The 27,109-nt window shown below is 63.5% G+C and overlaps 7 protein-coding genes across 7 annotated transcripts in view; 4 read left to right on the top strand and 3 right to left on the bottom strand.

The window, feature by feature from the left end:
* The first annotated feature begins 2 nt into the window (after nucleotides 1-2).
* Nucleotides 3-2,040, top strand: CHLRE_01g016850v5 (uncharacterized protein). Its single transcript, XM_001689872.2, has 6 exons — nucleotides 3-141; nucleotides 345-385; nucleotides 515-559; nucleotides 817-864; nucleotides 1,127-1,188; nucleotides 1,469-2,040. The coding sequence occupies exons 1-5, from the start codon at nucleotides 66-68 to the stop codon at nucleotides 1,154-1,156; spliced, it is 240 nt and encodes a 79-aa protein (XP_001689924.1). The 5' UTR covers nucleotides 3-65; the 3' UTR covers nucleotides 1,157-1,188; nucleotides 1,469-2,040.
* Nucleotides 2,041-2,050: 10 nt separating this feature from the next.
* CHLRE_01g016800v5 (uncharacterized protein) lies at nucleotides 2,051-6,112 on the bottom strand. Its single transcript, XM_043058407.1, has 4 exons — nucleotides 5,571-6,112; nucleotides 4,365-5,234; nucleotides 4,014-4,107; nucleotides 2,051-3,821 (listed from the first exon to the last, which is right to left on the bottom strand). Exons 1-4 carry the CDS (start codon nucleotides 5,784-5,786, stop codon nucleotides 2,743-2,745), a joined length of 2,259 nt encoding a protein of 752 aa, XP_042928321.1. The 5' UTR covers nucleotides 5,787-6,112; the 3' UTR covers nucleotides 2,051-2,742.
* Nucleotides 6,113-6,792: 680 nt separating this feature from the next.
* On the top strand, nucleotides 6,793-8,983 carry CHLRE_01g016750v5 (uncharacterized protein). Its single transcript, XM_001689871.2, has 3 exons — nucleotides 6,793-7,292; nucleotides 7,453-7,539; nucleotides 7,762-8,983. The coding sequence occupies exons 1-3, from the start codon at nucleotides 7,191-7,193 to the stop codon at nucleotides 8,308-8,310; spliced, it is 738 nt and encodes a 245-aa protein (XP_001689923.1). The 5' UTR covers nucleotides 6,793-7,190; the 3' UTR covers nucleotides 8,311-8,983.
* Nucleotides 8,984-9,830: 847 nt separating this feature from the next.
* Nucleotides 9,831-12,852, bottom strand: CHLRE_01g016700v5 (uncharacterized protein). The gene is made up of 6 exons (XM_043058406.1): nucleotides 12,636-12,852; nucleotides 12,195-12,332; nucleotides 11,998-12,051; nucleotides 11,684-11,847; nucleotides 11,161-11,568; nucleotides 9,831-10,883 (listed from the first exon to the last, which is right to left on the bottom strand). The coding sequence occupies exons 2-6, from the start codon at nucleotides 12,301-12,303 to the stop codon at nucleotides 10,587-10,589; spliced, it is 1,032 nt and encodes a 343-aa protein (XP_042928320.1). The 5' UTR covers nucleotides 12,304-12,332; nucleotides 12,636-12,852; the 3' UTR covers nucleotides 9,831-10,586.
* Nucleotides 12,853-13,102: 250 nt separating this feature from the next.
* CHLRE_01g016651v5 (uncharacterized protein) lies at nucleotides 13,103-14,698 on the top strand. The gene is made up of 2 exons (XM_043058405.1): nucleotides 13,103-13,593; nucleotides 14,262-14,698. The coding sequence occupies exons 1-2, from the start codon at nucleotides 13,455-13,457 to the stop codon at nucleotides 14,519-14,521; spliced, it is 399 nt and encodes a 132-aa protein (XP_042928319.1). The 5' UTR covers nucleotides 13,103-13,454; the 3' UTR covers nucleotides 14,522-14,698.
* A 953-nt stretch (nucleotides 14,699-15,651) lies between these two features.
* CHLRE_01g016600v5 (uncharacterized protein) lies at nucleotides 15,652-17,892 on the bottom strand. The gene is made up of 3 exons (XM_001689424.2): nucleotides 17,365-17,892; nucleotides 17,119-17,205; nucleotides 15,652-16,896 (listed from the first exon to the last, which is right to left on the bottom strand). The coding sequence occupies exons 1-3, from the start codon at nucleotides 17,464-17,466 to the stop codon at nucleotides 16,348-16,350; spliced, it is 738 nt and encodes a 245-aa protein (XP_001689476.1). The 5' UTR covers nucleotides 17,467-17,892; the 3' UTR covers nucleotides 15,652-16,347.
* A 620-nt stretch (nucleotides 17,893-18,512) lies between these two features.
* The window catches only part of CHLRE_01g016570v5 (uncharacterized protein), a 12,436-nt gene continuing 3,839 nt past the window's right edge, over nucleotides 18,513-27,109 (top strand). Inside the window, exons 1-13 of the mRNA XM_043058404.1 lie at nucleotides 18,513-18,998; nucleotides 19,253-19,344; nucleotides 19,969-20,052; nucleotides 20,521-20,694; nucleotides 21,350-21,481; nucleotides 22,114-22,185; nucleotides 22,492-23,551; nucleotides 23,852-23,949; nucleotides 24,275-24,673; nucleotides 24,963-25,154; nucleotides 25,535-25,660; nucleotides 26,113-26,727; nucleotides 26,940-27,086. Coding sequence (XP_042928318.1) covers nucleotides 18,737-18,998; nucleotides 19,253-19,344; nucleotides 19,969-20,052; nucleotides 20,521-20,694; nucleotides 21,350-21,481; nucleotides 22,114-22,185; nucleotides 22,492-23,551; nucleotides 23,852-23,949; nucleotides 24,275-24,673; nucleotides 24,963-25,154; nucleotides 25,535-25,660; nucleotides 26,113-26,727; nucleotides 26,940-27,086 — 3,453 coding nt within the window. The 5' untranslated portion in view covers nucleotides 18,513-18,736. The remainder of the gene's footprint in view (nucleotides 18,999-19,252; nucleotides 19,345-19,968; nucleotides 20,053-20,520; nucleotides 20,695-21,349; nucleotides 21,482-22,113; nucleotides 22,186-22,491; nucleotides 23,552-23,851; nucleotides 23,950-24,274; nucleotides 24,674-24,962; nucleotides 25,155-25,534; nucleotides 25,661-26,112; nucleotides 26,728-26,939; nucleotides 27,087-27,109) is intronic.

The raw sequence follows: 27,109 nt of genomic DNA, 5'->3' as shown, positions 1-27,109 counted from the left end.
GCAATAACTTGGCAAACTTTGGGCCCTCAGCATAGGACCAGACCTTCTAAAGACTTCCAATCGAAATGGGCGGAGGAAACGGGCAGAAGTCGGCGATGCGCCGCGCCAAGAAGCTTGAGGAGGCTCAGGCAGCTAACAAGGGTACGCTTTAAGCGGGGCCGGAGCTGGGGTAGGGACGAGTTCGGCCGGAGCGAGATTGAGTCGCGACTTGAGGATACAAACATGCGTTGCAGCGCAGCCGGCTTTGGACTGAGGTCACCTTTTGCCGCTCGGAGCTTGTTGATAGCCCCAGTCCACTAAGCGCGCCGACCGCCGACCATGTTGCCCGACCTTCCATGATGCAGGCTCGCAGCTAAAGCAGAACCAGGCTTCTATGAACATCAAGGTACATAAGTATGACTGCGAAAACCTTGCTGCCTGCTGCCTACAGTCTGCCTTGCTTGGAAGCTTTCCTCCCGCCTAGGAGAAGGTTGCCGCGTGTTGACCTTGTTGGCCCCGCACTTCTGTCGTGCAGTGCCAGATCTGCCTGACGGCATTCGTGTGCACAACTAGCGAGAAGGTGAGCGTGGCGGGCACGGTACTGGCTGCTTGGCAGCCACCTCGCGCAGCGGCCTCTGGGGCATATGCGTTGGGCTGTGGCTCTGGCTCAGGAATGAAGGGGTGCGTCCAACGCGTGGGCGAGGTGTGCGAAGCATTGGGCCTATCCCCTTCATACGCACCTGCGGTGCTCCGGAGCACGGCCTGCAAGTGGCGCCGTGCCGGGCCCGTCGGCCTCAGTTGCTCAAGCACGCGCGCCCTATCTCTTCTGCGATGTAGCTACTGCGGGAGCACTGGGAAAACAAGCACCCCAAGCAACCAATTGAGGTGAGCGCTGATAGCTAGATGCAGGCGCGGAGCTATGTGGGGGGGGGGGGAAGTGCTTGAAGGGGGGGGCTGCCATGCTCCTATGGACCCGCGTCGGCGATTCATGTGCCCTTGTCGGGATGTTGAGGCTGGAGCGGAGCATGGCGGAAACGTCAGCACCTGGCACTAGCATAAACGTGCTGAGTCGGCCCTCTGCCGGCTTTCACAACGTGGATGAATATGCTGCCTGACCTTGTGTGCACGCGTACGACTCCACTTACAGGCTGCGTTTCCCCAGCTGAAGAGCGCCTAAGCGGCGGCCAGGCTGACAATAAATGACTGCAGGTGAGGTGGCTCCAGCAAAATGGGGCCAGCGGGATAGGGGGCAGGAAGGCGGGAGCGCAGGGGCCCGCGCACGATTGCTGGTCGTCTAGCGCCCAGCGGTGTGGCAGCAGTGCATGCAAGTACCGCCGTGTCCATGGGTGACCGGAGCTGCGGTTGTGGCAACTGAGCAAGTGCGATCACCCTGCACCGATGTGACGCAAACTGCTGAGACCAACCTTCTGTGTGGATGTTCAACATCTCTTTCAACTCGCGCGCTTGCGTGCTGCCTCCCTCCACGCAGGATGGGATCAGGAGCGCGTGGACGCGGCATGGGGGATAGCCACCGGCGGCCACAGCAGGCGTGGAGACGACAGGCCGAAGGACTAGCTAGCTGGGCGCACGGGAGTGATCAATGTTGGCACCCGGCACCCAGGCCAAGGTGGCTGAGGCGGGCGGGTCAGGGCGGCTGATGTGCGCGTGAGCCGAGGGACGGCTGGCATGTCGTCAGTGTTGGCTCGAGGGGTGTTGGATGGACGGGGTTGAGATAGGGAGAGGGAATGACACGTGAGTGGAAGGGTTTAGACAGGCATGGTCTGAAGTTTTGGTCAGCTTGTGAGAGGATTGCTTGGGGCGACAGAGAGCAGCAATGCGGCGTGAGGATGTGAAGCAATGCGTTATCATGCCGTGAAGGACTACCGACGCGCATATAGCGCAGCGGTGCTGGTGCGTCAACTGCGCTATAATTAAGTGCGAAGTGTTGAGCACTGCTCAGGTGGTAGGCAGGGAAGGAAGCGGTAATGTGGGCAAGCCTTGAGGATTGTGGTGGTGGGTACGGCATGGAATCACGGCATGCGCATGTAACCCTGGCTGGACATTTCATATTCATAGGGAGAGGGAATGGCCTCGTGGCTTCCTTGCCGCCATCTCTGGCATTCCCGTGATGATCATCAGGAACAGCCCTCGGGGTAAGACGCCAGGGCGGCCAGGCGCGTTAATGCGCAAAGGCTCGGATTGCAAATGCATCCGACCCTCAGTTACACCTTCACTGCTTCAGTACGCTGCACGTGTGAAATTCACTAGTGTCACCGCTCAAGGCAGGGAGTCCTACGGCCACGCCAACATGCATGTGCATGGTGTCCGTCGGGTGGGGGCTGTGCGCAGCTCCCCAAAGCGCCCCGCCAACTCTGCAGCTCCACCCTTACCAACGGTCAACGTGCAATAGCAGCCGTTCACGGCTTGAGGTCTTGAAGAAGCACACATCATCATGAGTACCGAAGTCCGAAACGCGCGACATTAGTGTTCCTTTAAAGGGCTGCAACTTCGAGCAGGGGTGGCCCACTGGTAGCTCCACAATCACCAGCACACAAGTACAGTCCTGCTCTCAAGCTTCTTAACGCAATCTCGACGCACGCAGCTAATCACTACATCTATCCACCGACCTACCCATCATGGCCCCATGCACTATCACATCATCGTCCTGCAAGTAACCATGCCTGTATCCTCGATAAGTGTACGGTGTGCAACAATCACCAACGGCGCTCTATCACGCCATGTTTTCCCCGGCATCACGTCCGTTCAAGCTGCTACCACCGGCGCCACTGCCGCGCCTACCGAGCTGAAGCTAATGAGGCTGCCGCTGCCGCCCCCAGGCACCAGCCCGCCCGGGGCCGCCGCCGCCGCCACTGCCACTGCTGTCGCCGAAACCAAGCCATGCTGAGCAGGGCCGCCCCGCAGCACTGCGCCACTCCCACACGCACCAGAGCCATAGCCCACAGCCGCTGCCGCCGCCACATCGGCGCCGCCGACGTCGCAGTCTGCCACTCCCAGCTGCGCGCTGCCGGCGCGCTGCGGCGTGTCCAGGTGCGGGCTGTCGGCAACACTGCTGGCGCTGCCACTGCGGCCGGCAGCGCCCAGGCAGCCGTACGCTGCGCCGCCGTCGCTGAAGCACAGCAGCGCCGCCGGCACGTCCGAGGAGCCCACGGCGGCTGCCATGCGCACGTCCAGCGGCACCCCGCCCCACGAGTACGCGTGCTGCGCACCCACCGCGCTCGCCCCCACGCCCGCGCCGCCGCCCGCGCCCGCCGCCGCCGCCGCCACCACGGCTGCCGCCGCCCTGAGCAGCCCGGCGCTCAGCTCCTGGTCATCGCTCCGCTGCGACTGCAGGCGCGGCTGCTGCTGCAGGTGCCGCTCCGTGGGGCCTGGCGGCGCAGGGCCCACACAGCCCGCTGTCGCCGCCTGGACGGCAGGGGCAGCCACTGCCGCTGCCACAGCGGCCGGGACCGGCACCGGCACCGGCGCGGGCATTGGCGCCGGCGCTGCGTCCTCCAGCGGCGCCTCCAGTACAGCCAGTCGCTGCAGCCGCTCAGCCAGACCCACCGTCCGCTGCTCCAGGCTGCTCGCCGCGCCCCCCTGCTGCTTCTGCACGCCTTGCGACTGCTGCAGCTGGTGCAGCTGCTTCTGTGCCTGCTGCTGCTGCTGTGCCTGCTGCTGCTGCTGCTTGTTGCATTGCTGTTTCTGCTGCTGCAGCTGCTGTGTCACCAGCGTGTCGATCACAGGCCGGAAGCTGAGCTGCATCTCGCAGTGCAGCTGCCAGCGCTCAATGGCGGAGCGCAGGTTGTGGTTGGGGCTGGTGTTGAGGCGCCGCAGCGGCACGCCTGCAGCCGCATAAAGAAAGCGGGAGGTGCAGTATGAGGTACAAAATACTGCACCAGAGGAATGACGACTGCTTGAGGGTCACTGCCTGTGCCTGCCAGAGGACACCGGCCACTCGCTATACTGACATGCATGCTGGCATGCAATATAGGCCGGCCACGAAGGGCGGCCCGGTGTTGCTTCTTCAGCCTCACCTGTCCGCGGGCAGAAGCGGTGCCCGGCGGCCCACCACCCCTCCAGCGCCGAGCGATCGTAGCTGTGGCCCGTGTCGTGTAGCAGCACCGGCTCCTGCGCCCCCGGGGGTCCGCGAAGGGCAGGTGTTATTTGTACGTCGTGGGATTGTTAGGTTAGGGTTTGCAAGGCGCCCAAGGCGGCAGCGCTGTGCCCACTCCCATTCCCGCGCCCACTAGCCGCACCCCCCCACACCCTACACCCACACACATACCCACATACACACACACACACACACACACACACACACACACACACACACACACACACACACACACACACACACACACACACACACACACACACACACACACCTGCATGAGGCGATGTGTGAGCGGGCACAGGAACTCCAGCGGCGCGTCGCAGTCGGGGTGCGCGTGATGCGCCCGGACAACGTCCATCAGCACACGCAGGTACTGGGCGTCCTGCTCCGCACGAGCCGCGGCCGCAGCCGTGGCGGCCGTGGCGGCGGCGGCCGCCGACCCCGGCGGCGGCACACCGCCTGCGGCGCTGCGGGCCGCGGGGTGTGGTGGTGGCGGTAGCGGCGGTGCACAGGCGCGGTGTTGGGACTGGGGCTGGGGCTGGAGCTGGGGCTGCTGGGGCTGGGGCTGCTGCTGCAGCTGCGCCGCCACGTACTGCTGCAGCTGCGCCTCCGCCTGCAGCTCCGACAGGGCCTCCTCAAACACCCGCCTGCTCAGCAGCGGCGCCTGCAGGGTGGCCTGCAGCACGCCGCCGCACGCCTCCAGCAGCACGCCCCAGTTGGCAGCCAGCCCGTCCGCCGCCGCGCGGTAGCGGCCCAGCGTGTGGCCGTGCGCGGGCGGCAGGGCGAAGCGCGCGCGCTGCAGCAGCTGCCGCACACTCGCCAGCTCCTCCTGAGCCTCCGCCGGTAGCCACACGCCCCCCGCGCCATTGCCGTTGCCATTCCCGCCAGCGCCAGCGCCACCGCTGCTAAAGCTGCTGCTACTGCCGCTCAGGCTGCCGCTGCTGCCGCTGCTACTGCCGCTGTGTACGGGGGGGCCGCCGCGTGTCTCGTCCTGCAGCCGCGCCAGCGCCAGGTCCAGGCGGCAGGCGGCGGCAGTGAAGCGCGCCAGCACACGGTCGGCGGTGAGGTAGCCCACCAGGCGGCCCTTGCAGGCGGCGTCGCGCAGCGCCTGCAGCAGCGCCGACAACACCGAGTCCACCTCCTGCATAACAGGCGATGTGTGTGTGGGGGGGGGCGGTGGGGGTTGTGTGGGGGCGGTGGTGGGGACAGGCGGTGGTGGTAGTGGTGGTTGTAAATGTGCCGTAAGGGGATGCGGCGAGAGCATGCACAGCGGCGTGCGGTTGCGGGAGTCCGCAATCATGCTGGCTGCACATGTCTTATTTGGGGGCATAGCGACCGCGCAATATCGACGCCACCTCTCGGCGAAGGGCAGCCGAGCGGGGTGGCCGAGAAGCCGCCCTCCTTCGTGCCAAACCTGCCGCAAGCGCCCAGCCGTCCGTCCCGAACCGCATGCAGCAACCCCCTCCACGATGTGCACCTTGAGGGGCCCCCACACACGCACGCCGCGGAGGTAGGGCTCGCAGCCGGAGATGGCGACTTCTAATCGTCGCAGGAGTCGATGCAAGAGTCGGGCCTGTTCAGTGAGTCCACTGACACTCCCACCGCCATGTATATCGTCATCGTTGTTCACTATACTGCCGATCCTCCGGACCAGGTCGTAAATCGACTCGCAAACGTCCGATATGGTCGTCATTGCCCTGCCTCTGCAGCTGCTGCTATGCAGTTGGTAAATTGGACTTGCCCCAGTTATTTGATTTAAATTTGAAGCGAGGAGTGGAAAGTGTGCGAGGTGAAGAGCCCACGGTGACGTCGAGCTACAGACGACGAGGTCGAAACACCCAAAGTTGCGCCCAAGGCTCTTCAGAATCCTACAGTCCTGGTGTGCCCCTTAACAGGAAGTGTTTTGCGCACAGTGCCGGCGATGGCCTTGGTTCGCCCCCGCTTTCCGAATCCACTACTGTCACCGGATCCAAATCAAAATGCCTGCAGCACAGCCGCGGCCCGCAGCTTGCACATTTGTTCCTGAGCATTGCTTAATATTGAACACTGTCGTGTTCCAGGTGCGGGGCAGTTGGGGGGGCGTGTAGCCCCGACAAAAGCACGCATCGACCCTGGACAGGAGGGGGAAGCAGGGGGGAGGCCGGAAGGGCGCAGGTGTCGGGGGAGAGAAGCTACCGCAAAGCAACATTTTGTAGACGTCGCATCTTCTCCGCATGAAAAGGTTATTATAAGCTCGGGCACCGAAGGGGAGCCAAGGCACTAGCCCATGCCTAGGATTTCAGTGGGATGGCACTGACGCACCTGGCAGCGGCTTCGTGCACACCACCGCTGGTGCAAGCCCCGGTGGCGCTTCTCTGCCATTATGTCTCCCTGGAGAGCCCGCACCCCGTCACATAAGACGCGAGTCCGTTGGGGGGGTGAGTGGGCGACTCTTGCAGCAGGCGTTGCTGGCGTGCCCTCAAGAGCGTGCCACTGAGTGTGCAAGCTAGTGAAGCACCCCGAACTGGCATCACTGTGTTGCACAGGAAGAGGTTTGTGTGAGGCCATGAGTGCCGGTTTGCGACGCATAGTAGCTGCCGACGTGCGGATAGCAAATAGCCGGGAGACTCCGGGAGTGGCCGGGGTCGCGCCCATACGACTTCCTCTGGAGGTGCAGAGAACCCGCCCGATTGTGCGCCAGCCTATTTGCAATCTTTATTATGCTGTACATAATTCAGCCTGCCTTGGGCGCATCTCCCGAGGTTGGCGGAGAGACCTAGACCAGCCGCGCTTCTCTACTCGCTCCACATACTCGCCGCGCGACGCCCATCAACCCGCTGTGAACTAAATATAATGACAAAGCTTCCAGGCCTGCCCAACTCGAGCGCGCCTAAGTGTCAACCACAAACTGACGCGCGAGAGGCGCACAAAGCACCGGCGCCTCGAATTCCTGTACGGCACCAGTCGCGGCCACTCGCGCGACCGCGGGTCCGGCCATGCATGTATTTAAGCCCCCGAACACCATCCATACCTATAAACTTTCAACTCCCAGCCACTGCGACTACTTAAGTCCTTACCGCTTCTTGCTCGCTTAACTCCTGTGTGCAACACCCTTAAAATGGCCATGACTCTGTCGACCAAGGCTTTCGCCCAGCGCGGCGTCTCCGCCCGCAAGAACACCGTTCGTGTGTACGCTGCCACTACCAAGGTCAACCCCAAGGTGAGCTCCGACGCGACCTCTTGTGACCACACGCAGCACTCTGCTTCGGCGATGGCGCGCTTTGCCGCCCTACGCTTCTTCTCGCAGGCTGAGCCTCACCTCTTGAATGTATGCCTGACCTTACATTTTTCCTGCCCCCTATGCTGCCTGTCCCAAACAGCTGGCCAGCAAGACCGAGGTGGAGCGCTTCAAGCAGGCGACTGGCCTGCCCGCGCCCGCCATCAACGGCAAGCAGTTCCCCCTCAAGGTGCGCTCGGGTCTGTCATGTCCACGGCTTGCACCGCTGGGCTACCGCAGCCTCTAGACCGATTTTGCGTGCGTGTTCGCGAAAGATCCCGGCTGCCAGGGCGGTAACTCCATTACGTAGGCACCTGTACGATTGCAGCCAGCCAGTGTCAGCCCCCAGCACGCGAGCCTGCGTCCTTACTCACCGTCCCTCCTCTCCCCCTTCCCCGCTCCCTCCTCACAGCTTGGCTTCACCAAGACCAACGAGCTGTTTGTGGGTCGCCTGGCCATGGTGGGCTTCTCCGCCTCGCTGATCGGCGAGATCCTGACCGGCAAGGGCGCGCTGGCCCAGTTTGGCTACGAGACCGGCCTGAACGGCATCGAGGTGGACGGCCTGGTGATTGGCCTCATCGCCTTCAACCTCATCGCCGCCGTACTGCCCACCAGCCAGACCTTCGTGCCCGAGGAGCAGGACACCATCTCCGAGCGCCCCGCCGGCCCGCTGCAGGACCCTCGCATCACGCTGCTGGAGCCCAAGAAGTTCTTTGGCGTCCAGGGCTTCGGCTTCACCAAGGAGAACGAGCTGTTTGTGGGCCGTGCCGCGCAGCTGGGCTTTGCGTTCTCGCTCATCGGCGAGGCCGTGACCGGCAAGGGCGCCTTGGCTCAGTTCGACATCGAGACCGGCCTGTCGCTGCGTGACACCGAGTTCGGCCTGGTGGTGTTCATTCTGTTCCTGCTCTTCGCCGCCATCAACGAGGGCTCCGGCAAGTTCGTGGACGAGGAGTCCGCCTAAACACCCGCTGGCTTGACAACTGGCGTATGCGTGTGTGGGATACTTGTGTTGGGGCTAGACGGTGGACGTGCCCCTTGCGGAGCTTGGCGCTGGCTAGCCCTGCAGCGATGCGTATGGAGTGCATCGATAACCGTGCACGAGTTGGTTCTGTGCATGAGTGCGTGAGAGAGCTTGTCGGGTCGTGTGTGAGTGGAACGTGCCGCACGACACGGGAACTACATTTCATTTCCCCAGCAGCTTGGATGGATGCCAGCTGCGTGGCGGACATTTTGTTTGCTGTGCTAGCGCAGGGTAGAACAGCTATGGTTTCAGTATTGACGTTGCCGCTTAAGGCAGGTGCATTTCAAGCATGCAAGTAGTATGCAAGTATTGACTTTCATGTGCGGCTGTGTGACCCTGGAGAGCTCATTGGCACCCGGGTTATGCCACGCCCCTTGATTGGTTGGGTGCAAGTACAGTACACCCGAGTATCAGGTTACGCACGTTATCACTTGTTAGGCAGGTCGAAAGGGGTAAGAATAATGCGAATTACATATATTGGTACAATGGTGAGAGAGGTGAAATTAAAATGGTGAAATGTGACGCAAGACGTACAACGCGTGCAGAGAGAGCGAGAGATAGAAATGACAAGCGAGGCACGGACTGCAGCCAACGCATGTAAGGCGATCAGTATGCAACACGTTCCTTGAACCGCGGGTCGGGAAGGGGGTTGGAAAGTGCGGGGGCGGACACGGCCAGATCGGTTAGGGGGAAAGGACACCATGGGACCTATGTATGTGTGTGTGTGTGTGTGTGTGTGTGTGTGTGTGTGTGTGTGTGTGTGTGTGTGTGTGTGTGTGTGTGTGTGTTAAAAAACGAAACGAAAGCCCGCCCAATGTGTGTGTGTGTGTGTAACTGCGGTAAACCCTCACCCCACTCATCACTGCTTGCATCCGGGGCTCCGTGGGCCCGCCCATCGCACTGGGGTGACAGGCGTCTGCGCTACTACTGTGCCCAATGCAGGTGTGACCACCCCGCCCATCTTTCAGGGTCTTCCAGGTGTCGCGATGCCTCCACCTGTGGCGCACACTTCCTAAGGCCCCCCGACTGGGCGATAGGGTAGGAGCCGGCGTCCCCTTGCAGGATACAGCACTACATCCGCCGTCACCGGAGGGCACTACTGGAAGGTTGTTGGATCGCCCAGGGAGGTTGACGCGCAGCCAGGTCACAGTACGCACCCATGACCCCCTCCCTGTTGCCTCAGGTTGGTCGCGGGACTGCCCCCCTGGTGGCACGGGCGGACTTAGGTCCATGCAACGTGTGCTGGCTCAAACGACTTACTGTACACACTGGAGGTAGCCGGGAGATGTCAGCGAGTCTTGGACCTTGGACGAGTCTTGAGACTGGCGGATGCTGGTGGACGGGGTCAGTAACGGGGCCGCTGATCAGACGGCTGCCTGACCCTCTAGCTAACCTAATGATCGTAACCCGATGCTCTGGGGCGTGATTCCATCCCGAAGAGTGGGCGAATGTACGTGAGGGGCACAGTACCGTTACACTCTCGGTCGAGGTGTGCACGAAGTAACACACCGTCCAGCACACCGTCCACACCGTCCAGCACACCGTCCAGCAGCACCACCAATCAGCGGCCTGCCGTACACCCTGCCGTACAACGATACGAGAGAGCGCCACCTGCTGCCCACTCCACCAGCTGCGGCTTCCACACGCCTCCAGCTGATGCCTGAGCATCCAGTCAAACATTTGATGTTGATATGGATAGCTAGACTGATGTGTTCATATATTGAGTTTGCTAACATGTAGGCACTGCAGGCATCCTTTCCATCATCCATTTGCACCATGCCCATACAAGACCCACCTCCTGCAAGCACCTGCGCGTCCCCGCCCCCGCGTTACCACCATTGCAATCCCCACGCTGAGCCCACACCATGTGCACTAGTCTGAGGCCGAAGGATTACAAGATCTCAATCAACCCCAGACAAAACTGATGTCGATTGGTACATGCACCGACCGTCATCTGACCGTTTGCTGCCGGAACCAGCGCGCTCTATACACCCAAGCTCTTTAATGCCACCTTGCTGGCTTGCACTGCAATAGCAGGACATTTGACTAAATGATTGCGGTAATACAGGGGGGACAACCCGCATGTGCGGGCGCATACAAGGGGCATCAGATGCGTCCGCAAACCCTCCCGCAAAGCAAGTCCACGCGACTCCTCGCACAGTGAGTCCCAGCTGAGCCTGAACCCGCCGGATCCCCACCGTTTGGATCCGTTTGGACTAAATGCTGCCGCCGTCGCCAGCAGCACTTGCAACAGCAGCGGCTGCCGGGCCACTGCTCTCATGCAGCGCCAACTTGGCCTCCAGCTCAGCAATCTTCTTGTCCTTCTCGGCGATCTCTTCCTTCAGGGCCAACGCCTCTGCCATGACGGAGCCTCCGCGCCTCAGGTCCTTGACGCGCTGCGCCAGCCACTCCTGTGCCGCCTCCTTTGCCGCCGTGTCACCGCGGTGCACCCGGGCCGGCAGGCTGTCGATGTCCTCATCCGGGTACAGGGCCCGGTACAGGCGGTACATCACCTGGTGAGGTGCGGGCCATCCGGCAGGCAGCAGGCAGTGAGACAACAACAGCGAGAGGGGGACAAGACCGTCACGTGGGATGCAGCCGGGTAATTACCCTACTAACCATCAGGCACGGCATGCGTGCATTGCATCAGGACTGCTGGGCACATGCACTGCCGCCACTAGATACGGTAGCATCATCCAGCGACGGTTGGTACGGTAATGCCGCCGACGCCGACGCCGCCACAGCAGCATCAGCTGCATATAGCAGTAAAGCACATACTGCCAAGCGCACCTTGACCATATCTGCAGGCTCCGTGCCACGGGCCAGCATGGGCGCGTGCACGCTGGTGCAGTTGAACAAGCGGAATGACTCCCCAGAGTTCAGCGTAAAGCCCAGCCCACCAGGAGTGCTGGGGCCGCTGCTGCCCGCTGCTGCGGCAGCGCCATCGGCACCGGCAGGTTGGTTCATGGTTGCTGCTGCTGCTCCTGCTGCTGCTCCTGCTGCTGCTCCTGCTGCTGCTCCTGCTGCTGCTGTCGCCTGGATGCACATGAAGTGCCAGTCCTTGGCGTCCGTGAGAACCACATGCACAGGACTCGCTGGGTAGCTGCCGCCGCCGCCGCCGCCGCCTCCACCACTGCCGCCGCCGCCACTGCCACGGGACGCGTTGCTGCGCGCCAGCGCAATGCCAGCGGATAGTGCCTGCACAGGAATGCGGACATCTTAAGTTCGTAGTACCAGACGCAGCCATCTGAATCAGCATTTTATTCATGAGTATACCTAGCTACCCACTCAACAAGCCTCACAGACCTCACACCTGCCACATGTGGGCTGAAGCCACTGACGCTTTGACCTCGACCAACAGAGCAGCCTCGCAGCCGGCCTTCATTCCTTGCTTCAAACCGTGCTTGAGCGCCCTGTTGCGCGCGTGTTCACCGCGCGCTCCCTCCGGCGCACGAACCATCACCAGCTCCACAGGTCCTGCGCTCACACGCTGGTGCGCCTTCAATGGAACTAACTGGCAGCATCTCATAACGAAGTACACCCAACTTGGCCCTCATCACAAGGCCTCACAGCACCCTAGCTGCCAGGCCTGCTTAGCCGCACCCGGAACGGCAAAGGCAAACACACCTGCTGACACGTCGCCTGATACATGCTCCTCAAAGCCGATCACCAGTCGCCCAGCTGCGGAAATCAATGCAGCAGTCGGAACAGGGCCCCGGGTAAACACGAGCGCGGGACCGTGGCACGGCCTTGTGCGAGGCCAAGGCCGTGCCAACGCCTACGTGGCGTGGAAAATCCAAATCTTCACCCTTATGCACACTTGCCGTCGGCCAGAATGTCATCTGGCTGCTCCTCCAGCTCCTCTAGCTCCTCGAAGTCAGCCACGCCCAAAATTAAAGTCCCATGGCGAAGCGAGCTGAGCAGCTGAGCCATAAACAGGTAGCGAGGTTTCTCGCGGCGTTCTGGAGTCATAACATGTTTAAACTGAGTCACAGGCATGCTCAGCATCCGCAAGAAAGCTTCTGCAACGGCGAGTGATGGTCACATCACCCATCACCATCACATCACCCATCACCGTCACATCACCCATCACCGTCACATCACCCATCACCATCACATCACCCATCACCGTCACATCACCCATCACCGTCACATCACCCATCACCGTCACATCACCCATCACCGTCACATCACCGATTCGCCATTCGAGTCACAGGCCCCCCAAGAGCCCATATAGCTTAGCGGCGGACCTGCCAAGGGCTCACCTGCCGCGAGCTCTAGGTCGTCCCCGAGCTCTCCGAGCGCTCGCCGGTCAGGCAAGATGGTTGTAGCGCCGACCTCGGCGTTTTGCACATTTTGCAGAGGAAGAAGCAAAGGAGCGATGGTGCGAAGGTGCGAAGACGCAAAGACGCAAAGGCGCGAAGACGCAAAAAACCACCACAACAAGATAGAAACTGTGTTTGTGGCAGTATCTATAAACAGTGGTGCAAATCAAACAGTGGTCCAAATCAAAGGCTGTTTAAGTGTCGCAGCGATGCCCCAGTGCCCCATGCCCCATGCACCGAACAGTGTAGCCCGCAACCCGGGAACCATTGAGCGCCACCAGGTTCGATGATGGTTCGATGCCCTCGGAGGCCGCATGAGGACCTTCCTTGAGTTCATCTAGATCGGTAGGGAATAGTTCGGGTAAGCTTCCATGGAGCTCCTCGAAATCGAGCAGGGACGTCACTTTGGAGAAACCTCGCGGCTTCTTCCCGGCCGGACTGTCAAGGCCTTCACTAGGTCTCTTTTGTGTTGCCATTCCACAAACATGCTGGAGATGTTTCGGTCTCTGGCCACTTTGGACACTCGGGCTGGCCCCGATGGGCAGATTGTGGGATTGCCACATCTGCTGCGGTTTGTCTCAGTGTTTCAAGGTAGAGTGCTACGCGCAGCTGCCTGGTGCTCGCCACTGCAAACACACTGGGCAGGCTGACCACTGGCGCAGAAAACGGGTATTGAGGGAACAGCCAGCAGGAACCCCAAGTGCGCGGGTTGCGTCACACGCTGGGCATACGCTGCGCATCCAGTACCTCCATCACTCTATGGAGGGGCATTTTACTGCTGCTGGTCACCACACGTCGGTCGGGAGGAGTCGGCACGCGCACTCGCACTGCCAGCAGGAGCGCAACGGCCACGGCAGTGCCGTCCCCACCCGCCCGGTGGCTGCTGCGGACAAGAAAAGTGAGCAAGGGACAAGTGTTCCCCGGTCACGGGAAAAGGGGCTGAGCCCACGCCACGTCCTCCGTCTGAGGCCGAAGTTCCGATACTAGCCTCATCTCCCGGACATAGCCGGGGTCGGTTTACCTGCTGCCTAATTTTCTACATTAGGGAATAGCAAGTTTACGTGGCGCTCGCGGTCAGGGCAGAAGGATGCCCCCCGAACACATTACAACTGTAACGGCCCCCTCAAATTCAAAATTATAATAGCGCTTCGGGCTCGGTCGGCTCCCCACAGCTGTAACAAGCTACCGGCGGTAATCCTGGTTCTGTAGCAAGGAAACCTGTGATGTGCTTGGATGGTGTGGAGTCCTGACACGCGCGCCTTGGTGTGTCGCAAGGCCTGGCGCCTCGTCAGTTGTGGTTATTATGCATGGCCAGATCAAGCAAGGGTCATCCCCAAATAGCGTCCCGTTCTGCAGAAATCTAAATCCCTGACCCGTGAAGCGGCAAAGGGCAAGAGCAAGAGCGCGCTGACGTGCTGTTACTTCACCGGTGATTGCTGGCTGCCAGTAGTTTGCTGACACGCAGTCCTCACGCTCCGGGCGCCCGGCCAGGTGCCCGGCCAGGCGCTATCACGTAGACAGCACACGCCGCTAGTTATCGCATATAGCGAGAGCGCACCTGTGGAGGTGGCGGCGGCGGCGGCGGTGGCGGTGGTGGTGGCGGTGGCGGTGGCGGTGGCGGTGGCGGTGGCGGTGGCGGTGGCGGTGGCGGTGGCGGTGGCGGTGGCGGTGGCGGTGGCGGTGGCGGTGGCGGTGGCGGTGGCGGTGGCGGTGGCGGTGGCGGTGGCGGCGGCGGCGGTGGCGGTGGCGGTGGCGGTGGCGGTGGCGGTGGCGGTGGCGGTGGCGGTGGCGGTGGCGGTGGCGGTGGCGGTGGCGGTTCGTGTTAGTTATTAGAGGCCCCTATGGCACCCAAATAGTGGTTACCATGCCTGCTTATGTACCCTCCTGATGGTAACCGGGCGCAGTCGTCAACTAGACGTAACCATCATACCTTATCTGGAGTAGGTCGGATCGTTACCCCCCTGGTCAACTTCAACCCTGGTACCGTGTAACAGGGCTCGTTAACGTCAACGATTTACACATCGAGAGGGGTAACCCCGCACGTGACAACCGCGGCATCAACACAGTCAGCCCGGGCACCAGTCAGTCTGCAATTTGCCACAGTTTCGTCATTCGACAATGTACTCATCCTTATCCTTAGCCTCATTTAGCCCTCCGGCCATCCAGTGCCGCGGGGCGGCCGCCGAGCTCGCTGCTCCTTTCCTGCCCCGGCGCCCTCCGCCGCCCCGGCGCCCTCTGTCACCTCGGCGCCCCCTGTCACCCCGGCGCCCTCCGCCGCCCCGGCGCCCTCCACCATTGGCGCCCCCTGTCACCCCGGCGCCCTCCGTCAACCCAGCGCCCTCCGCCACCCCGGCACCCTCCACCATTGGCACCTCGCCGTGTGGTGCCGCTGCAGCATCATTGGCAGTGACGGGCTGGCCCACGCCTGCAGAAACAGAAGGTGAACAGCAAAGTGAGAGAGCTGGTGAAAGAGAAATTCTTACGGGTCACATACTCCATACAATGGCACACCCTGCCCCTTGCAGCGCCCCGCCCCACCCCACCTCGCCCTTGCAGCGAACTGCCCCGCCCTTTGCATCCCCTTGCCAAGCTCACTAGTAGGCGGCGTATATGGGAGTGAGTGTAAGGTCTTTGCCTGCATCTGCCTGTAGCAGAGTCATATGAGCATGTGCTCGCGGCAACTTGAGCACCGCGGTATGGTTCACCCAACACCCGCGCTACCGCCAAACGTCTCCCGTGTCCAGGACACACACCAGCGCTTTGCTTTCCTTGTGCTCTTTGACATCAGCGCTGGAGCCCAGCGACAACGCCCGAACCCCGGACCTCCCGATAATCTTCTTTCCCTTGCTGCACATGTGTCACAGTGTGTCACTAAGTGTACGCTCTTGTTGTATCTGTCACTGCTACCCATGTCCTGCTCAATTAAACCCCTCCCGATGTGTGGGGAACCTGGTATCTACTCATTGCATTACAATGCGTTGGCTGCGGCTCGTGGCTCGCTTGCCATTCCTATCCTTCGCTCTCTTGTGCATCCCGTCAGATCCCGTTCTCTCTGCACGCGGCGTGTTCTTGCGTGACCTCTCATCACTTTTTGCTCACATCTCATTTTCGCACCAATTTCATTACGAACCTTTTCGTCCTGCCTACGGAGTTCCAATACACGGTTTACCTAACCTGATACTCGGGTGTACTGTACTTACGCCCAGCCAATCAAGGGTCATCCATGGCATAACCCGGGTGCCAATGAGCTCTCCAGGGTCACACAGCCGCACATGAAAGTCAATACTTGCATACTACTTGCATGCTTTAAATGCACCTGCCTTGAGCGGCAACGTCAATAACGAAACCATAGCTGTTCTACCCTGCGCTAGCACAGCAAACAAAATGTCCGCCACGCAGCTGGCATCCATCCAAGCTGCTGGGGAAATGAAATGTAGTTCCCGTGTCATGCGACACGTTCCACTCACACACGACTCGACAAGCTCTCTCACGCACTCATGCACAGAACCAACTCGTGCACGGTTATCGATGCACTCCATACGCATCGCTGCAGGGCTAGCCAGCGCCAAGCTCCGCAAGGGGCACGCCCGCCATCTAGCCCCAACACAAGTATCCCACACACGCACACGCCAGTTGTCAAGCCAGCGGGTGTTTAGGCGGACTCCTCGTCCACGAACTTGCCGGAGCCCTCGTTGATGGCGGCGAAGAGCAGGAACAGAATGAACACCACCAGGCCGAACTCGGTGTCACGCAGCGACAGGCCGGTCTCGATGTCGAACTGAGCCAGGGCGCCCTTGCCGGTCACGGCCTCGCCGATGAGCGAGAACGCAAAGCCCAGCTGCGCGGCACGGCCCACAAACAGCTCGTTCTCCTTGGTGAAGCCGAAGCCCTGGACGCCAAAGAACTTCTTGGGCTCCAGCAGCGTGATGCGAGGGTCCTGCAGCGGGCCGGCGGGGCGCTCGGAGATGGTGTCCTGCTCCTCGGGCACGAAGGTCTGGCTGGTGGGCAGCACGGCGGCGATGAGGTTGAAGGCGATGAGGCCAATCACCAGGCCGTCCACCTCGATGCCGTTCAGGCCGGTCTCGTAGCCAAACTGGGCCAGCGCGCCTTTGCCGGTCAGGATCTCGCCGATCAGCGAGGCGGAGAAGCCCACCATGGCCAGGCGACCCACAAACAGCTCGTTGGTCTTGGTGAAGCCAAGCTGTGAGGAGGGAGCGGGGGAGGGGGAGAGGAGCGAGGGTAAGTAAGTACAGAAGCTCGCGTGCTAGGGGCTGACACTGGCTGACTGCAATCGTGCAGGTGCCTACGTAGTGAAGTTACCGCCCTGGCAGCCGGGATCTTTCGCGAACACGCATGCAAAATCGGTCTAGAGGTTGCGGTAGCCCAGCGGTGCAAGCCGTGGACATGACAGACCCGAGCGCACCTTGAGGGGGAACTGCTTGCCGTTGATGGCGGGGGCGGGCAGGCCAGTCGCCTGCTTGAAGCGCTCCACCTCGGTCTTGCTGGCCAGCTGTTTGGGACAGGCAGCATAAGAGGCAGGAAACATGTAAGGTCAGGCGTACATTCGCGAGGTGAGGCTCAGTCCGCGAGAAGAAGCGTGGGTCGCCAAGCGCGCCATCGCCGAAGCAGAGTGTTGCGTGTGGTCCCAAGAGGTCGTGCAGGAGCTCACCTTGGGGTTGACCTTGGTCGAAGCGGCGTACACACGAACGGTGTTCTTGCGGGCGGAGACGCCGCGCTGGGCGAAAGCCTTGGTCGACAGAGTCATGGCCATTTTGAAGGGTGTTGCACACAGGAGTTAAGCGAGCAAGAAGCGGTAGGGACTTAAGTAATTGCAGTGACTGTACGTTAAAGTTATATGGATGCGGATGGTGTTCGGGGGCTTAAATATATGCATGGCCGGACCCGCGGTCGCGCGAGTGGCCGCGACTGGTGCCGTACAGGAATTCGAGGCGTCGGTGCTTTGTGCGCCTCTCGCGCGTCAGTTTGTGGTTGACACTTAGGCGCGCTCGAGTTGGGCACACACTTGTTCGGTCTGAAAGCTCTGCAATGTTATTTACTTCACAGCGGGTCGATGGGCATCGCGCGTCGAACGTGCCGCGCTTACAGAAGCGCGGCTGGTCTAGGCCTCTCGCCAGACTCAGGAGATGCGCCCAAGGCAGGCTAAATTGCTGTAACATGCTACACGATTGAAACAGACTTAAGCATGTATGTGAATATGTGCCCGCGACCTTGAGAGGAAGTCGCGCGGTCGCGCCCGCCGTGTCGCACAGTGTCGCAAACCCCTGTCGGCCCCATGGCGTTACAACCCCCGCTTCCATAGTCGGACTTGCACGTAGTAGAGGTGTCCGTTTCAGCGGCACCTGGCGCACCGGAAACGGACTCCTGACTGCAGTGGCCTGACGTGTGCCCTCCTGTGCCTACTCCCATGTGTCGGCCGGCCTGTCACTCACCCTGGGGTGGACGTGCACTGCTTTTCCAGGAACTTGGCCATGCCTCAACAGCAGTTCTGTATCGGGTGTGGACAAAGCTGCACGTATCGAACGTGGCCTACCCCCCAGACCGCCACCTGCCGCCACCAAAATAGTCGCAGGACATGGCGACATGGTGTCGCCTATGCAAGGCGCTTCAGGGAGATTGTATCATTATGTATGCGTGCAGCGCTCCTAACCTTGGGTGGGGCTGGCTACCGGTCGGGGAGCTGCTGGGGGCGTTACTGCCCCCGCGGCAGGCTTCGCGGGGGGAGGAGCGGGGAAACTGGCGAAGGTACCTCCATCCCGCGTCGCCAGCGCAGCACCCTTGTCCTTAGTTGTTTGTGGACTACTTGGTTGTCATCACATACAAACTGTAGGTTATGCGTAAACTGCCGGGGGCGCCTTTTGCCGCTGCAACACCTCCTAAACACCGCTTTTGCATTAGTGTATTTCAGTAGCAAGAAATGCGGAAACTTTTACTGACCATGCCTTGATAGCTTGCATTTGCTAGCTGTGCCCCGACAGCTGGAAGATTTTCCCCGCGAGCTCATACCCGTGCATACGCTCGACATGGCTTCTGCGAAAAAGCTGTCGGACCGGTTCCTCATCGGCGAGGAGCTCGGGCGGGGGGCGTATGGGCAGGTTTACAAGGGGATCGATTACCAGACCGGCGACACGGTGGCCATCAAGCAAATCTCCCTTACAGGGATAGCATCAGATAGCCTGCAGAGCGTCATGGGGGAAATTGACCTGCTCAAAACCCTGAACCACAAGAACATTGTCAAGTACATTGGGTCCTTCAAGACCCGCACGCACCTGTACATCATTCTTGGTGCGTTCCGCCGTCGGTGCATGCAGCGGCCTCTTGGGGGCGGAGGCGTGTGGGTACCGAAGGCTAAGGCCGGAAGCCCCGGGCGCGGGGGCGTAGCGGCGTCCGCGGTGGGGGGAGGGGGCGGGTGGCGGGCCTCTATCTCAGCAGCCCCGGATGCACCCGCACCCGCACCCGCAGCAGCTAGTCCATGCGTGGCGTGCAATCCCCTTGTCCCTGCTTTCTCTCGTCAACACACATGCCTACTCGACCCGCAGAGTTCATGGAGAACGGCTCTCTGGCCAGCATCATCAAGCCAAACAAGTTCGGCACCTTCCCGGAGAGCCTGGTGTCCGTGTACATTGCCCAGGTGGGCTTGCGGGGGCGGCGGTGGGGGCGGGGGCGGGGGTGGCGGCGGGGGCGGGGGGCGGGGAGGCACTAGGGTGGCCATGACTGCGCGCGGTGTAGCAGGACGCGGGCAGTGGCAGTGGCAGTGGCAGGTGTGTGTGTGTGTGTGTGTGTGTGTGTGTGTGTGTGTGTGTGTGTGTGTGTGTGTGTGTGTGTGTGTGTGTGTGCGGGCACCGCAACCGGCGCAGTGCAGTGCTGTGCGGTCATGCCTGGTGGGGGTGGATACGGGAGCGCCCATCTGTTGGTGTGGCCGGCCTGGCCGCTGAGCCGCCGTTCGCTGTCGCCACCCCCTCCCCCCTCCCCCTCCCCCCTTGCCCTCACCCTTGCCCTCATCTCAACCTGTTCATTGGGCTTGGGCATGTGGCTCTCCAAGTCCCAGGCATGGCTAGTTGGCGGTTGGCGGGAGAAACACATGCCCAAGCCCAATGAGCCAACTAGCCATGCCGGAACTCCCACTCTTCCCGTCCCCCCCGCCTCGCCTGCTGTACCCATGTGCCTGGCTACCACTTTGATTCTTCTTAACTAGTCATGACCTTGTTACCCCTCCCCTCCCCTCCCCACCCCACACACACCTACACGCGGCCAGGTGCTTGCGGGTCTGCAGTACCTGCACGAGCAGGGGGTGGTGCACCGCGACATAAAGGGGGCCAACATCCTCACCACCAAGGACGTGAGTGAAGCGGGGAGGGGAGAGGGGGTTTGCAAAGATGGTTGGAGAAGCGGGGGGGAAGGGGCAGATGCGGGGTTGGGGACGGCGGCGTGGGGATGCGGGCGTGGGCTTGCGGTAGGTGGGCTCCGCCTGGGTTCCCGGCTGAGAGCTGTCCCTGGCGGAGGCCCGTGACGTGCCCAGTGCGTGAGCAGGGGGTGGCAGGTTGGGTGGTGGTGGAAGGCGAGGGCTCCGCCCTGCCAGAGCGGAGCGCTGAGGCCGGAAAGGCAGGCGGGGCTAGGTGGGATTAGGCAGGGCTAGGCGGGGCTAGGCAGGGCTAGGTGGGTGACCGGTCTGGCGGGATGCCGGCCGGCGCCGGCCGGCGCCCTGCAATCGTGGGCGGCAGCCGTGCGGCCTTGTGACCTGCAGTGCAATGACCCGTTCGTTAACTTGCTGATGTCTGCTGCTGCGACTTCGGCGCTGTGTGCGCAGGGCCTTGTGAAGCTGGCGGACTTTGGTGTGGCGGCCAAGCTGGGCGAGCTGGAGGAGCGGCGGGACGAGCTGACGGGTGGCGGCGGCGGCGGCGGCGGCGGCGGCGGGCACGGCGTCATGGCGGCGGCGGCGGCGCCCGCGGTGGTGGGCACCCCCTACTGGATGGCACCCGAGGTGCGTGGGGGGTGGGGGTGGGGGCTAACTGTGATCCAATCCCGTAAGGAATCAGTCGCGCTGCAAGGAGAAACTGCAGCCGCACATGCGAGCTCTTGTACATCACCATAGGTAGTCGGGCGGGCTTGGGCAGTGTAGCGGCAGGTGGAAGTAGCAGTCCAGAGCAGTGGGGGTGGGGGCGTGTGTGTGGGTGTGTGTGTGGGTGTGGGTGTGGGTGGATGTGGGTGGGTGTGGGTCGGTGTGGATGTGGGTGTGGGTGGGTGGGCGTGTGTGTGGGGATGTGTGGGTGTGTGGGTGTGGGTGTGGGTCGGTGTGGGTGTGGGTGGGTGGAGAGTTCACGGGGTGCGCGGGCCGGGAAGCGCGGGCCGGGGCGGCCACAGCATTGCCCGCGAGTGCGAGTGCGTGTGCATGTGCGTGCAGGTAGGGCAAGGGCCCCGGCGGAGTGACACAGACCGCAGTCCTTGGGTGCTTGCCTTGCCGTGCGTTCCTCATTGCGTGCCTCTCCGCATTGGCATGGCGACACACCAAGTGCCCGCTTCCCCTGCTGCTTCTTCCTATCCTCCACTACCCCCCCCCCCCCCCTTAATGCGTGTAACCCCCCTGCCCTGCCCTGCCTCCCCCTTTCCCCCGCCTCCCCTCGCCCCCCCGCCCTCAGGTGATTGAGATGACCCAGGTGACCAGCAGCAGCGACATCTGGAGTGTGGGCTGCCTCATCATAGAGCTGCTCACAGGCTACCCGCCCTACTTCGAACTCAACGCCATGAGCGCCATGTTCAGGATCGTGCAGGTGAGGCAGAGGTGGAGCGGGGGTGAGGGGGCCCGTGGGGGGCGAACGGCGGAGTGGCTGGGGGGGGGAGTGGCTGGTGGTGCAAATACCAGCCCAAACCACATTAAACCGCGCTGAACTATTGGAGCACAGGCAGAGGCAAAATATGCAAGCGATAATACTGATGGGAGGCGGACTGGCATTTGTTTGTGTGTGTGTGTGTGTGTGTGTGTGTGTGTGTGTGTGTGTGTGTTTGTGTGTGTGTGTGTGAGGTTAGGCGGGGGTGGTTGGCGGGTGAGTGGGAGGGATGGACGGGTGCAGCGCAGGGCGTGTGCGGTGTGGGGATGATAATTGGGGGGAGGTCACTCGGCGGAGGTTGTGGCGCGGGCCAGCACGCGCCGACCCGAACCGGGCCCACCCTGGGTGGGGTGGGGGTTAACGTTGAACCAATCTCGTAAGGAAACAGTCGCGGCAATGCGGGTCCACCTCCGCCCGACGCCTGACGCCTGCCGCCTCCGCCCACCCACCCGCCGACCCGCCTGCCGTCCCTGCCCTCCCTGCACTTGCCCCTGTGCCGCCTCATCTCGGAACTACGCCCACCTGCCCCTTACCCTGTGCCATCGCGTCGCCTCCCGCCGCCGCCTCCTCCGCAGGACCCCATGCCGCCGCTGCCCGAGGACATCAGCCCTCTGCTGCGGGACTTCCTGGCGCGCTGCTTCATGAAGGTGCGTGGCGTGTGTTTTGAAGAGCAACAGGAAGGAGCAACACGCGTGGTGTGTGTGTCGTTGGGGGGAGCGGGGGCGGAGGGGGGGCAGCGGTTAGGGGAAGGGGGGACCAGGGGAGGGGCGGGAGCTCGTAGTTAGGTATGCAGGAGCACCGCACAGTGACGACGGAGGCGCACGGTTGGCTTCCCGAAACCCCAGCTCGCATGCCTCTTGCCTCGTGTGCTCTTTGTTTCTACAATGCGACACAGCACATCACATCAACTTAACACACCTCACTCGGCACACACACCCCTGTGTATGCTCCAGGACGCCAAGCTGCGCCCCGACGCGCGCACGCTGCTGGGTCACGAGTGGCTGGCGCACAACCGCAAGACGCTGCGAATGTCCTGGCGCCGAGACGCCGGCCAGACCTTCCGCACCCTGGTCGCCACACGCGCCGCCGCCAAGTCCTCAGCCGACGCACACGAGACCATCACCAGCGTGGTCGCCAGGATGATGGCGGCGGCGGATGAGGACGACGGAGGCAGCAGCGTGCGGGCAGCGGCGGCGGGCGGCGCCGCCGCCGCTGCCGCGGCGGCGGCGGCGGCGGCAGGGCCGCTGGGCGCCGGCGCGGCGGCGGGCATGGGCGCGGCAGCGCCGGCAGGGGCAGGGGCTGAGGATGCGGGCGTGGTTGGGGGTGGGGGCGGTGCGGGGGAGGACATGAAGACGTCGCTCCTGGCCGCCGGCACGCCCGCGTCCTCCGCGCCCGAGTACAAGCAACCCGCCGCAGCAACACCACCACCAGCAGTGGCGGCGGCGGCGGCGCCCGGCGGCGGGGCAAGCACGCTGCCGTACGCCGCGGCGGCGGCGGCGGCGCCGCCGCCGCCGCCGCAACAGCCGGTGGCGTCACTGGCGTCGCCGCGGACGTCCGCGGACGTGTCGGCGGTGGCGCCCGGGAGCGGGTACCAGGCCGCGGCCGCGGCCGCGGCCGCGGCGGCGGCGGCAGCCGCTGGCGTGGCTGCCTCGACTGCGGGGGCCGTCGCTGGCGGCGTCGCCGCCGCCGCGTCGCCGCTCGGCGGCCTCATTGCGCGCATGCAGGGCTATGACGGCGCCGGTACGCAGGGCTACGGGGCGGCGGCGGCGGCGGCGGCGGCGCCCGGCGGCTCCTTCATGGCGGATGGCGGCGCCGCCGGCGGCGCGCGGCCGCCGGCCCGTGACCTGGCGGCGTGGAGCGAGGGCGGCGGCCAGTCGTATGCGGGCGACACGCTGGCGGCGCGGCCCTCACTGCGGCACCTGCCACCCGGGCTGGCGGCGGCAGCGGCGGCGGCGGCGGCGGCAGGTGGCGGCGGCAGCTACGGACTGCCGCCGGGCGCGGGCGGGGAGGCGGGTGCGTGTGTGTGTTAGCACGCGCTGCGTGTGTCGCTGTGCCCTGCTCATTCGTTGTCGCCAGACCGGCCGCCGCGGCAAACCGAGCACACCTCCACAACCGTACTCACGCCTGCTGCTCCCCTCCTCTGATCCCCCTCCGCCTGGGACCTGTATCTCGGCTATCACCCCCCTCGTCTTCTTCAACATGCATGGAATCCCCCCTTCCTTGTTCCCACTGCTCTTGCCCTGTTCCCACTGCCCTGACCTCGCCATCCCCACCTTTCCCCCCCTCCCCCCGCCGCCCGCCCCCCCCCCCCAGGCGGTCTGTTCGACGTGCCCGGCTACCCGTACGGCGGGCTGGAGGCGGAGAGCGTGGGCAGCAGCCTCACCAGCCAGGCCACAGAGCTGAGGAGGACGGTGCGTGCCTGTGTGTGTGTGTGTGTGTGTGTGTGTTGTGGGTATGTGTGTTGTGGGTATGCGGGGGCGGTGCGGGGGGCCGTGGCACCGCCACACCACACCTGCAGTGCACTGCGGCGGGACGCCCGGTGTCGGAGCCGGGTGCGGCATGCCCGCATCCGCCGCCACCCTGGCATGTGCTGTACAGACACCGTATCTCGCATGTTTCCTTCCCTTGTGGCCATCAACACACCCACCCACACAGTTGTTTCACACCACACAATGACACATGTTGTCCGCACAAACGTACACACACACACACATGTACACACCTCTACGTCCACAGGTCCGCGACCTGGTGCGCAACCTGCGGCCCGGCACTCGCCAGGACGCAGCCGCCACCAGCTCCGCCCGCGCCGCCACCGCCCTGGAGCAACTCATCTCCTCAGCCGCCGCCAACGCCGCCACAGCCGCCGCGACCGCCGCAGCAGCCGCCAGCGCCGCCGCCGCCGCCGCCGCCGCGGCGGCGCCAGCCAGCGCCGCGGACGGCACCGCCGCCGCCGCGGGCGCCGGCCTCGTCAGCACCGGCTCCGGCAGCGCCGCTGCTACAGCCGCGTCGGCCGCTGCTGCCGCCGCGTCGGCCGCTGCTACAGCCGCTGCTGCCGCCAGCGAGGTCAAGTGGCTGTTCCTTACGGAGGGCGGGGTGCTGGTGCTGCTGGAGCTGTTGGACACAGACAACCAGAAGGTGGGGGAGGGGCGGCGGTGGGTGGGGTTGGCGTGGGGGGGGGAGGGGCTGCAGCGGGCGGGGTTGGCGTTTTGGGGGGGGGTGTAGATACCAGCCCAAACTAAACCGGGGGAAAGGCGTGCCGGCGTGCCGCGTCATGCCATCGCTGGACAAGCTGCTTTATCACCCGCATGTGCCCCGCGCTCTCCTTCCCTGTACTCAAGCACCAACCCCTCACCCCCTTATCCGCCTCACCCCACCCCACCCCACCCACCCCACCCACCCCCTACCCCCTCAACCCCCTGTCCAGGCTGTGGAGGCGGGTCTGGACCTGTTGGGGGCGCTGGTGCGCGATGACGACCGCCTGCTGGAGAGCCTGTGCCTGGTGGGCGCGGTGCCGGCAGTGGCGCGCTTCAGCCAGCAGCCCTGGCCGCTGCCGCTGAGGCTGCGCGCGGCGGCCTTCCTGCACGGCCTGTGCTTCCGCTGCGACACAACCATGCAGGTGGGCGGGTGGAGGGGGGGTTGCATTCATGACTAGTAGGAGGTCAGGACGAGGGTACACACTCGTGATTGGTTGAGGAAGTGGCAGACGGTACTCCGATTTGTACTCCATCGTCCTTCCTCTGCAATCCCCTTCCCGTGAGCCCCACGTCGCGACCGCCGAACTAACCACGCCTGGACCCCCCTCTTCCCCCCTCCCGTCTACCACTTCCTCAACTAATCATGAATGTAACCCTCCCCCAAGATTGCCCCCCATCTACCATTTCTTAGCTAATCATGAATGTAACCCCTCCCCCCCTCCCAGTGCGTCCTGTACCGCTTTTCCAAACATCCTTGCAAACCCCCCCCCCCTCCTCCCCCTCTGCCCCCGACCGGCCGCAGCTGTTCATCGCCGCGGGCGGTCTGAAGCAGCTGTGCGGCATGGTGGCGGACGGCGTGGCGGGTGGCGGCAGCGGGGCGGCGGAGAGCCTGCCGCTCAGTCACGTGGCGGTGCAGTGCCTGCTGCAGGTGCGGCGGGGGGTGTGTAAATACCAGCCCGAACTAAACCAAAACCAACGAAAACGAGCGGAGCACAGGCAGAGGCGTTAGTTGGGGCTTGGGGGGTGGAGGTGCATGGGGGGTGTGGAAAGTAAAACCGAATCCCGCCCAGACGGCGCGCCAGAGCTACTGACGGAAACAATACCGAGCGAGTGAGCGAAGCGGGCCTTATGAAAAAGGGGGGGGGGCTGCGGGGGCCGGGGCCGGGCGGGGCGGCACGGCGGCACAGAGCCCATCCCAAGCAGCAGCCCCACTCCCACCCCAGCATTCGTTAGGCCCAGGCACATAACCCCACCACCCCAACCCCACCACCCCCAACTCCAACCCCACCACCCCCAACCCTCCCAACCCCAACTCCAACCCCACCACCCCAACCCCACCACCCCAACCCCCAACCCCACCCCCACCACCACCACCTCCAGGTGTTCCAGCACTACGCCACGCTGCCGCTCAACTACATGTGCCGCATCGTGGCGCACTGCGGCCTGGTGCCGCGCCTGTACGCACTGTTGAGGGACCTCATAGAGCAGCGCCGCCGCACAGCCGGAACAGCAGCGGCAGCAGGGGCAGCAGCGGCAGGGGCAGCAGCGGCACGGCCGGCAGGGGCGCACACGCCGCAGGGCACGCCGCAGAAGCAGGCTGCTGCAGGCGTGGGTGCGGGAGTGGGTGCGGGAGTGGGTGCGGGAGCGGGGGCAGGAGCGGGGGTGGGGGGCGGAATGGTGGGCTCGAGCTCGGCGGGGGATTTGGTGGGGTCGCCGCCGCGGCCGGACGTGTCAGGGGCGGCGGGAGGAGCAGGAGGAGCGGGAGGAGGTGCGCACCACTCGCGGTCGACGTCCAGTGCGGCTGTGCTGTTTGGTGGGGGTGTGGGCGGCGGGGTGGGGGATGGGTTGGCGGCGGCGACGCGCGGCGCGGGGGCGGCGGCAGCGGCAGCGGGCGGGCAGCGGGCGATGACGCTGCCTGTTGGCGGCGCGCTGGCAGTGGCGGCGGCGGCGGGCGCGGCGAGCATCCCTCTCGGCTCCACCCTGACACACGAGCAGGTGTGCGGGCATGACAGCAATGAAAGCATGCATGGATGGATGAACCTTGTCCTCCTCCCCTCCCATCGCCCATCTCCCCCTCCTCCCCATCCTCCCCCTCTTCCCCATCCCCAACGACGATTCCTTGACTATTCGGACCTGTTTTTTGGGCTCGGGCACAGAATCATCCCCTCTCTCCACCCCTCTCCCCCACACCTCACCCCCCAAATCAGGTCTGCTACCTTCTGGACAAGTGTGTGGAGCTGCTGGTGGTGTTGTCCAACGCGGACGGCGCCGTCAAGGCCTCCATGTGCGGCCACGACTGCCTGCTGCGACACCTGGACTGCCTGGGCAGGTTGCAGCAGCCGCACCTGGTGGACGTGAGTGGCTGGGGGGGGGGGGG

This window comes from Chlamydomonas reinhardtii, chromosome 1, assembly GCF_000002595.2.
Source record: "Chlamydomonas reinhardtii strain CC-503 cw92 mt+ chromosome 1, whole genome shotgun sequence".
NCBI classification, from domain to species: Eukaryota; Viridiplantae; Chlorophyta; class Chlorophyceae; order Chlamydomonadales; family Chlamydomonadaceae; genus Chlamydomonas; species Chlamydomonas reinhardtii.
This window is presented reverse-complemented; position numbering and strand designations above follow the sequence as displayed.

Coding starts and splice junctions, on each gene's coding strand:
- CHLRE_01g016850v5 (XM_001689872.2), top strand. CDS start 66: ATGGGCGGAGGAAACGGGCAGAAGTCGGCGATGCGCCGCGCCAAGAAG. Junction 142..344: donor GGCTCAGGCAGCTAACAAGG/GTACGCTTTAAG, acceptor TCCATGATGCAG/GCTCGCAGCTAAAGCAGAAC. Junction 386..514: donor AGGCTTCTATGAACATCAAG/GTACATAAGTAT, acceptor TCTGTCGTGCAG/TGCCAGATCTGCCTGACGGC.
- CHLRE_01g016800v5 (XM_043058407.1), bottom strand. CDS start 5,786: ATGACGACCATATCGGACGTTTGCGAGTCGATTTACGACCTGGTCCGG. Junction 5,235..5,570: donor GTGTGTGGGGGCCCCTCAAG/GTGCACATCGTG, acceptor CCTGTTATGCAG/GAGGTGGACTCGGTGTTGTC. Junction 3,822..4,013: donor CCGCTTCTGCCCGCGGACAG/GTGAGGCTGAAG, acceptor ATGCGGCTGCAG/GCGTGCCGCTGCGGCGCCTC.
- CHLRE_01g016750v5 (XM_001689871.2), top strand. CDS start 7,191: ATGGCCATGACTCTGTCGACCAAGGCTTTCGCCCAGCGCGGCGTCTCC. Junction 7,293..7,452: donor CTACCAAGGTCAACCCCAAG/GTGAGCTCCGAC, acceptor TGTCCCAAACAG/CTGGCCAGCAAGACCGAGGT. Junction 7,540..7,761: donor GCAAGCAGTTCCCCCTCAAG/GTGCGCTCGGGT, acceptor CCCTCCTCACAG/CTTGGCTTCACCAAGACCAA.
- CHLRE_01g016700v5 (XM_043058406.1), bottom strand. CDS start 12,303: ATGGCTCAGCTGCTCAGCTCGCTTCGCCATGGGACTTTAATTTTGGGC. Junction 12,052..12,194: donor AGATGACATTCTGGCCGACG/GCAAGTGTGCAT, acceptor TGATTTCCGCAG/CTGGGCGACTGGTGATCGGC. Junction 10,884..11,160: donor AGCCTGCAGATATGGTCAAG/GTGCGCTTGGCA, acceptor GCACCTCACCAG/GTGATGTACCGCCTGTACCG.
- CHLRE_01g016651v5 (XM_043058405.1), top strand. CDS start 13,455: ATGGAGGGGCATTTTACTGCTGCTGGTCACCACACGTCGGTCGGGAGG. Junction 13,594..14,261: donor GGCTGCTGCGGACAAGAAAA/GTGAGCAAGGGA, acceptor GCACCTGTGGAG/GTGGCGGCGGCGGCGGCGGT.
- CHLRE_01g016600v5 (XM_001689424.2), bottom strand. CDS start 17,466: ATGGCCATGACTCTGTCGACCAAGGCTTTCGCCCAGCGCGGCGTCTCC. Junction 17,206..17,364: donor CGACCAAGGTCAACCCCAAG/GTGAGCTCCTGC, acceptor TGTCCCAAACAG/CTGGCCAGCAAGACCGAGGT. Junction 16,897..17,118: donor GCAAGCAGTTCCCCCTCAAG/GTGCGCTCGGGT, acceptor CCCTCCTCACAG/CTTGGCTTCACCAAGACCAA.